The sequence below is a fragment of the Opisthorchis viverrini genome (genome assembly GCF_000715545.1).
Source record: "Opisthorchis viverrini unplaced genomic scaffold opera_v5_343, whole genome shotgun sequence".
NCBI lineage: Eukaryota > Metazoa > Platyhelminthes > Trematoda > Opisthorchiida > Opisthorchiidae > Opisthorchis > Opisthorchis viverrini.
The window spans coordinates 8,752-18,231 of record NW_008751994.1 but is presented as its reverse complement, the minus strand read 5'-3'; the positions used below and the strand labels follow the sequence as shown (position 1 = coordinate 18,231).

The following is a 9,480-nucleotide window of genomic DNA, read 5'->3' as shown; positions in this document are numbered from 1 at the left end:
TGATCCTCACTGTGCCTGGTTGGAGACACTACATGATATGGCTGCCAACCGATGTCAGTGGCGTTCCTGTTGTCAGTTTCTATCCAGATTAGTGAAGTGAATGTCTGGAGGTGTATGCACCTCGGAATGATTGTGTTAAGCTAGCACTAAGTCCCTCCCCCATCCACCTTTATTGTTTACAATAAGATGCTGTCGATGATGATGATGATGAAATGAAACGTAATGATCATCCAGATTCCGTTAACGCCACATTTGCATATGTTTTACGTACATCCTTAATAGCCAATTTCGGCATATGGACGACCGTGGACACTTCAAAGACTGGGAAGGTGTCCGATCACTTTCGAGAGGCCATATTTACGATGGAGTAAGTCCCCGTTCCATGTATTACTTTTATCCTGTAAAAAATCGTATTAGTGTTCACCACACAAGTGGTCTCTCAACTAATCAAGTCAATAACTATAGGAGAAACAAGCTTGAGGAATAGTTAGTGCAACACTCATGGTATTCCATTGTTGAGAGAGGCATACTGGTTACTTAAACAACATTTTTGTTTCCGTTATCGCTCATGTAAGCCGTTTTGATGTGCCCGCTTTAGCTCCGCAGTATACACGAACAACCTGTGTTGGATTCACCGTATTCCTCCTTTCCTCGCATTTTTCCTCCGGTGTTGGTGGTGGTTCGTTGCGCCACTATTAGACCCTGTTGTGGATCTACAATAGGTATGATCAGTCGTATGGTGCTTAATCTGATTTCTTCCAAAGTGTGCACTGTAACTATTGGAAATTGGCAGGATGTGATACAGGTCCTTCAACTCAGTTTATCGGCGAGTGGAAATCTACCCCTCCTAAAAGTCTATTCAAGTCCAGCCATCCGTCTTTTTCTGAGCAATTTATATGGACTTCGAAACCACGACGGCTATCAATACATCGCTCTGTGGTAACAGCCAACAGAAATTTTTGGAAATTCATTACTTCTTCATATGGCTCATCTCTATGACAACTGGGAAATGGTATTTGGAGCAACAACTTACGGTTAGCACGCCCTAACAATCCATAATGCTGAACTTTCGTTTGCAACGAGCCCTTCCGCAAACTGGCATGCATGGATGGAGTCGCCGCAAGATATGGCTGCTAATCGCTGTCAATGGCATTCTTGTTGTCAGTTTCTGTCCAGAATTTGTAGAGACCTAGGCACCCTAGAATGATTGTTGTAGGTTAGCGCTAAGTTCTTGCCTCATATTTTATTATTTTTTTCACAATAGAGCTTTCAACTAAATTATGGTTGTACGGCAACGAAGCACCTTTATTTGTACACTGCTGGCGTTTTCTCGATGATGTTAATGACGGGTCATGGCTCGAACGAAATCGGATATTCCATTTATCGAAACGTCCAGTCAAAAGCTTCGGCCAGGTCTAACACAATGCAATTATCATGGAGGGAATAGGTACAATCCGAATCGTTAATTTTTTGCACGATTAAGATCAATCGGGTTTCGAGTTGACACGGTTGACTATTTCCGCCGAATTTTAATGCTCATCAATTTCTGCACGTACTTGAAGGCGTAAAACGAAATATGTTTCCCATTTGAGCGCTGCGATCCTGGGAAAATGTAAATGCCTGCGCGTTTGTCGATTTGTCCCAGCGTTTTTGTAACCAGTTCGCGCTACATTTAGCAGCGGCTTTTCAAACCTCCATCCGTTAGCGTGACAAAATTGAAACAAACGTGCGTATTTACATTCACTAGTATCACTTTGGTAGTTTCACACCAGATATTAGTTGGTTCTACAAGTGCTACTCTTTGATGCTCTGTTCTCCAGGGTTGTCTCGAACAACTCATCAGTTTGACGCACTGGAACGCGCAGCATATCCTCTATTTCGGTGATCACGTTTATTCAGATTTGGCGGTAAGCATTTTTCAGCCAATATGCATCTTTTTCTCCATTTTGCTACCCTGGTTTTGTTGATTTGAATATTGAAACCTCAATATATACTGTACTACTTCGCAAACGAGAGAAAAGAATCGGAGACAATCAAGATCACATGTTTACAGCCATCTCAGAGCAGATATGTATGATCTCGGGGGCGAGATGGCTCAGGTGGTTAGAGCGTGAATTTACTTATCGCAAGGTCCGTGTTTCGAACCCGACCTCTGACTCTCGACTTCTCCTGCCTAGGCTTGGGCAACCTAGCAGCATCCCAGCCCTCGTACTTCCTTCGGGTGGCATGGCAGCTAGGCACCGGAGGGGTGTTACAGCTGAACGATATGTATGATCTCGACTCACGGATGCTGTGACCAAGTTAACCCGCGTAAATTTACTTGAAATTTTCAAACAGTTACAGCTACCTTGACCGTCAGTGCTCCAAAAGCTGCTCAGACTGAGCGCTTTTCTTCCGGTGAGTTACTGGACTGATACACCCTCAAACTTAATGTGAATTTACACCAGCTCAGTGCCTTAAATCCTCCGGAAGTTGGTTACCGCTATATTTTGAATTCGCTTTACGGCAGTTCAGCTTTTCTATGCCTGATCGGTGGTTTTGAGGAACCAACTTGAAAATCTGACTCTTTGGTGGACATCCGCTAACTGACCCTAGTAAACGTTCATTCTATCCGTCGACCTTACTGTATGGCAAGTTTCATATCCACTTTGCTCATATCATCCATCTGTCTACCTTTTCGGCTGCGGGTACAGGTGAAAAGAAGAAGGCCTTCGCTGCGGAGTTATTTATTAGAAAACGTCAACTGAACAGACTATTGGACAGGAGAGCAAACCTCTCATGTGCATCTTGTTTACAAAAACTGAATATCCATCTTCCCCTTCAACGCGTCTTCCTGAACTTTCCTGCATATTCATTGACCGTTACTCAATGGCAAGCAAATACAGCTCCACAAATTCCATAACAGACCTCACTTTTCAAGGGGAAGCGGATTTACGAGAAAACGTACTACTCGCATGCCCCTTCAGTAGTATCCACCGTTACACAGGTAGTGCTCGTCCTTTAGTCAAACAAAGCCATTTCGTTGGTAATCCTTGTCTAGTGATTTGTGCTCCTTGTTCTCCAGTTTCGATTGACGAATCAGTTATCGATCTTGTATTCTACTCCCTTCTGTTTCCTCACTAGGATGTATCGAATCTCCAGGGTTGGACGACGGCCGCCGTAATTCCTGAACTGGAACACGAGATAATGGTTAACAACACCTTGGAGTTCCGACGCTGTTCGACAAAACTACGCCACTTAGAAGAATTGATCAACAGCTACCAAGTAAGTCTGTTTTCTGCCTAAAGTGTAGAACCCTAAACACAGACTTCACTGTGACCTGAGGAACGCATTTATTTTCTAACGAGTGTTATTTCTTGTTAGTAGTTCATGCGGCGCGATCTTCTGTGTTCATGAAATAATCTATCTTCTTGTGGAGAAGGTATTCGGAACTCACCCTTTTGCTGGGGATTTTTTATCCTGATTAGTAATAAAGCGATCCTCAAGTCATCATCATCACCATCAACATCTTGATATCAGTGTTCAACAATGATGCTGCGCTGCCGTACAACCACGATTTATTTGAAGGCCTTTTTGTGAAGAACAGAATAAAGGTGGACGGTGTGATGGACGTAGTCCTAGCTCACTACAATAATTCCGAGGTGCTTACACCTCCAGACACTCATTCAGGCAGTCGGGATGGAAACTGACAACGAGAATGCAGCCATATCTTGCAGGCGCAGGGGAGATCACGCGGTCCCGCCCCGTTATTTGCAGCGTGTAAGGTGACCCGGCTGATGGTACCACGTGACGGCCGATGTAGCATGAGTTTATTGTATCAGAGACCAGTGTATCTGACTCAACTGGCTCATTATTCCGATTCGCCAGCATGAATTGTCCTTTTCCGTCGACAATGACCCGCACTGTTGTAGAGACGACTATCGTTTGTTTATGGAGAAACCTGGAAGATCCGACTTTTTGCCCTGATTCATCCCCAGTCGCCTCTTCTGTAGCAGTAATCTCACTGTTCTCGTCTTACTATGTGTCATCAATCGTAAATCGTGTACTGGTCGTACACAATCGATCAGAATGAGTAGACTGTGGGCTAGGTGGGCACGACTTAAATTAGTCTCACGACTATCTGAGTCGTGTGGGCACTTTGGATTTTCGCGAATATACACTCATTTGCAAACTAATTTGTTCTCGAATATCGTAGCGACTGAAACATGAAGTGGCCTGGTGCAGCACATTCAGTTGCCTGGAAACATCACAAACGAGAGATTTAGCTGGGTTCCAGGTGAGTCTCTCGAAAGAACCAAATTAGTTTGCAAATGAGTGTATATTCGCTAATTTCGTGCAATTTGGTTTCAAGTAAAACATAAGGTTGACTGAAACCCGGGGACTGCGCCTACCTGATGAGTCCCAAGAAGGGCGAAACCGGTCGTGGGCTGTCGATGGATTTTCAGCAACCTTATGAGTAGTACACTACAAAGATATACTTTGGATTTTCATTTGTGTTGACACTAAAGCCTACAGTTTTGGCATTCTGATGGGTTTAGAACTTCTCCTTGCTGTTCGCTCTCCGTTCTTATCATCTCGGGTTTACACTGGATACAAGGCGTCTAGTCGGCCTCGGAACAATTCGTCCGTGGTGTTGTCTTGTGCACCAGGGTCCATCGTGCTGTTCGATTCTGTCAGGCAAGTCTGGAAACAGATGTCGGCCCACCGTTTGTATGTGTAGCGCAAAGTGACGACCAAATATTACGTGAAAATCACTGATCTCGTTAATTTAGCATCAAGATTGAGACGACGGTGTGGTAAAAACTCATTTTTCCCACTTGTTTTTGGTGTTTGAACGAAAAAAGGTTGATTGTAAAGTGTTTGATGCAGGTGTTGTCCCAAATGGTTTAGCCGCATGGCGTTTTTCCGACACAAAAGTGGAATCTTCAGTCATAAAACATCGTCGATTATGTCCTCGGTTAATGAGAATTTCCCCTCCATTCATCTGCCGTGGCAAAGGTACACTCTCTTTATCATCGCTGAACATTATCTTCTATTCGTATGAACTTTTGCCGGTTCGATCCTGTATTTCTCCTGCATTCACGCTCCCTCATATTGAAGTGCTTTTCAGGAGCGGAACAATCGCTGGATACACCGGATACTCTAATGCAGATTAAGGGGCCTGTTTCAGTGTCTCAGTGCTCGTTATTGGGTCACTCATGGGCCATAGCAACATTCGCTTCATGTTACTATACAGGACAGGCGGGGTACCTGGCGCTCAGAAAAAAATAGCCGGGAAAATTTTCCCCTTTCCATCAAACCAATCTCGTTGTGCTTGATCCGTTGCTTATTTCAGAATTCGAATGCGGGCAGTTGACCTGTCTATTCAATAACAATCATGACAATGCACATGCCGCCCTTCATCTGAATTAAATGAACTCTTCATTATGCAGTACTCACAATCGACAACACTTCATCTGTGGTCTTGAGGTATTTCTAGTAGGATTGTGTATGTCCAGCTAAGGGAAGGTTGTCAGTAACATCCAGGAAGTGATCCTTCAGTATTAAGCACAATGTCCTAGGAGTTCTCCCCCATGCGAACTCAAAGTTGACCATAATTCCAGTGAACGGCTGTCTTGAATGATATGTGTAGAAAACATCGTTGTTCAGAATTAAATGGAAGCAAATGAAATCAGCGGTAGTCATCGGCCTTAATAATGTTTCGTACACCACATTCACTTATGAGTTTGCTCTGAAGCGCTTCTGATAGTTTGCAACTAGGTCCTCTTCCCTTTCGGCCTTAAATCGTTCAGCTGTAGCACCCTTTCGGTGCCTAACTGCCATGCCACCCGAAGGAAGCATGAGGGATGGGATACTGCCAGGTTGCTCAAGTCTAGACAGGGAAAGTCGAGTGGCGGAAGTCGGGTTCGAACCACGGACCTTCCGGTCAGTAAACTCGCGCTCTAACCACTTGGGCCATCTCGCCCCTCTTTCGGCCTTGTTATCCTGTGAACAATGAGGATTTTTTCAATGCCTTTCCGGCATCGAAATGTTAATTTTATGGTTGGTGATGTTGATTTCCCTACCCTGGGTCTCTAGGAGGCTTGAATGAAGGTGCAACAAAGCATGGGGTAACTCTTCGTCGTAGAATGTGAAGGTATTTTGTTGCCGATGAGACGATTGTGCCAAACAAACGAAAATGTACGCAGTGCAACACAACTGTTGTGTCAAAAAGCTCAGATAACCGAAAACGTATGGTAATTAGAATGCTGTGCTACATTTTTCTGAGGCGACAATGTTTCCAAGCTTTCCCCAGCAGTCGGCGTTCGAAACTTGTTAAAACTTGGATCATGAATTTGCTCGCCATCATATAGGACATTCTTGATCTGGTACTGATACTCAAAGTGCTTTCGCTTATGCGTTTCCAACGGATTTAGCTAGGGTCGATTCAAATGAGCTATCGGATTTGAAGACAGCCTTGTCTGAAATGACCGAAATTCCTTAGCCGATTGATTATTTTATTTATGCAGCAAGCTGTCTTATACATGTGATCGAGCGACGCTGTTGACGCTTTCCATAGACTGTTGGGAATGTCGAAACACTATCCATTGGCCTTTGGTTTGTGTACAAGGTCTAAGTTGTACTTACTCACGAGTAGTGTAGAGTTTGAACTGTCTCCATCAATTTCAAGAAACGCTTCTTAAACGAACGGCTAGTAATACCTTCTAACACAAAGGTTACCAAGTAAGCGGATTCCGTGAGCAGAAAAATGTTTGACCCACGCAGTCCTCGTGCTACACACCTGCTTACGTTTTGATTTTTCGTTAGTTTTAATGCTCCCGCTCTACTCTTATGATCTAGCAACATGAAAGCAATATATTTGCGCAATAATCGAATTCGAGCCAGGCCGATATGCACGACTTTTCTGTATTGTTTCCCTTAGGTGATCGAGGTAGCTTCAGTAATTATCGTGCATTTTCATCCTAGTCACTTGTAGTTCTGACCGCAGCACGTCATGGATAATCTTCTGGAGGTGTGCTTGTATGCATGTTGCACTAATACCACGAGTGTGACTATCAAGTCCAACAGAGCTGAAGCCTGACCCTATCTACCTACCTGAAATCTTCTGAAATGAGGCTTTATGGTGAATCGGGTCAACCAGTGCTGCCTCGATTGAGTCACGAAAATCCGATTCGATGAAGCAGTTAATCTCTCCGCTATATTATTAGCCCACCAGAGGCATCCAGGGTCTGGTCCATGACTCTTCTCCTCTAAGGACGCCGAGGATGGACTGCGACACAGCGATTACGTGCATCTTTTCCTCTTCAGGTCGCACCAAATGGCCTATCCGTTCCTCGTTTGAGTTGCGTAGCCTTTTTGCGAGGGGCTGTCCGGACTTTAGTGCTTCTCCAGCGTTTCGAAGACTCATATTTGCCGTGTGTGACTGCACAAAAGGAATGTCGTTAGAGTGTATGCCTGGGTTACCGACTACTCTAGTTCCTCTCCCTCGCCTAATTCTACTCACCCGCAAGTGTCATGTATGCTGAAGTTTTGTACGATAGCTCCCCAGTCTCTTATGGTCACTGGGCCGTTGGAAAACTCATCCTGTGTGGACCTAGGTTGGACTGTCCTTAATCCTATGGGCCTGGTCTCACTGCGAGACTTGGCGGACTGCTGTCTACTCCATTCGTCAAGATATAACGCCATCTGGCCTTCAATGGTTCGGTCGATGAACCCAACCGCTGCTGCAGAGAGAAATCGGCTTGTCTAGGGTTCGTGCTACCCTCTCACTTCCCTAACCTGATAAAATTGTATGATTGCAGCTGTCCCGTTGTATTGGTCACGCGGAATAGACGGACAATGGGATAGCGAATTTTGCATGCCTTCTGACAACCTTTCCGCACAAAGACCTCCCGGATTTCATACTGTGATTCATCCCTGTGTTACGATTTTGCTCATCATCCCCATCTAACCTAAGTGGTCAGCGGTTCGTACCTCGTCTGCAATTTTCCTTGTGCACCTTCTACTTTACTTGTTACATCAGCGCAGAAGGTCATCGTCATCATCATCAATGACAGCAACTCCAGTGTTGGCACTGCGCAGAAGGTATGCAGCTTAGACAGGCCACATAGTTCCGGTGTTATATGTGTACTCCCCCGTGCTTATTACCTAAATGGGCTTCTCCCTGTTTGTTCTCTAATACACGTATACTGTCTGTAACTGCCTCCAATAAGGAGTGACACACTTTCTCTGCCATCTTGTCAGACGAAATAGGATTTCACTGTCGGCTTAGCGGTAGGTCATCAATATCACATACATCACCACCTAATGGATGGAACGTTTGTGAAATGTGCAGTGAAAGAGTTAACCTTCCTTCGTGAGTTTTAGCCTGGTTGCGCCAAAATTAGCATTTATGGTTTCATGTCGTTTCCTGTGGCTCTTTGGTTCCGTGGTTGGCGGTAATTTGGTAGTTACTGCCGATAAGACTATCTATAATACGTTGTTCGCATATGTCCAGTCGATCATAGGCAACATACAGTGCGAAAACGTTGGACTATTCGACTACAAACCAAATGGGACAGATATCACACGTAGGATACCTCAGTTTTTCACATTCCAGTGGTAATTAGGGTAGATTGCCTCTACGGCGCTCATGGGTCCTCCCATAGACCATCAGTGGATTTCTTTTAGAGAAGTGTCAATAATCCGTCGAGTCTGTGACGAATGTCGAGAACTAGGCGGTATGGTATATTCTGCACAGTTTCCCCTAGAAAGTCAACAATAGGGTGCATTGCGAATGAATTTCACCCCTGTGTTATGCATCAGATCCAAAGCACACGTCTTGCACTGTTTGGACTTGAGAGAGGCGGGGCCTGTGGCAATAATAGGTTGTGAGTCCCTGGCGGATAGTGATTCCTAAATCCCCTTTGTTCAATTCACTCTTCAAATAGTCCTAAATTATCGAGTTCGTTCTCACTTCAGTCCTACATTCCGTTCTCTCGTGTCCGTTTTTTTATGAAACATATCTAGTCGGTGTCACGGCAGGCACTTCTCGATAAGTCTTTGAATACGCAGTTTAGTTCTTTCAGAAGACTGGGTGTACAAGTGCTTGTATCGGAACTTCACTTCTTCCTTACTGTAACTTCCTGTCCCTGCTAAACCTAATCGCAAGCCGTCAAAATAGGTCTACGTGGCACCAAGGAGACTATTTTTCGATGAGTGCTGTGTGTATTTCGAGGGCTGGCAGAGTCTCTCCTATTTCGTTTAACAGTGATGTCAGTAGCAGCCAAATTATTGTGAATTGGATGCATCCTATTTTCCAATTAAACTGATGTCCTACATACCACATAAACGTTGTTTTTTTCAAGTTTATGTTAATACGAGAGAATTGTACACCTTGATGCACCAGCGAAAGACGCCTAAAGACACTCAAGCTTGTATCTTATCCTGTGCATATCAGTTTCCTGGTCTTACTTCGGTTGACATCCTTGCGTTCCTGGT

At 44.5% G+C, this 9,480-nt stretch overlaps 2 protein-coding genes across 2 annotated transcripts in view; one reads left to right on the top strand and one right to left on the bottom strand.

Annotated features, from left to right (window-relative positions):
* T265_10117 (hypothetical protein) overlaps positions 1-7,408 on the bottom strand; it is a gene marked incomplete at both ends in the record, with an annotated part of 16,182 nt that extends 8,774 nt beyond the window's left edge. The window contains one exon of the mRNA XM_009176393.1: positions 7,214-7,408. Within this exon, the coding sequence (XP_009174657.1) occupies positions 7,214-7,408 (195 nt within the window). The remainder of the gene's footprint in view (positions 1-7,213) is intronic.
* The window catches only part of T265_15055 (hypothetical protein), a gene marked incomplete at both ends in the record, with an annotated part of 50,931 nt that overhangs the window by 37,011 nt on the left and 4,440 nt on the right, over positions 1-9,480 (top strand). The window contains 4 exons of the mRNA XM_009176408.1: positions 283-367; positions 1,821-1,907; positions 2,068-2,268; positions 3,124-3,264. Coding sequence (XP_009174672.1) covers positions 283-367; positions 1,821-1,907; positions 2,068-2,268; positions 3,124-3,264 — 514 coding nt within the window. The remainder of the gene's footprint in view (positions 1-282; positions 368-1,820; positions 1,908-2,067; positions 2,269-3,123; positions 3,265-9,480) is intronic.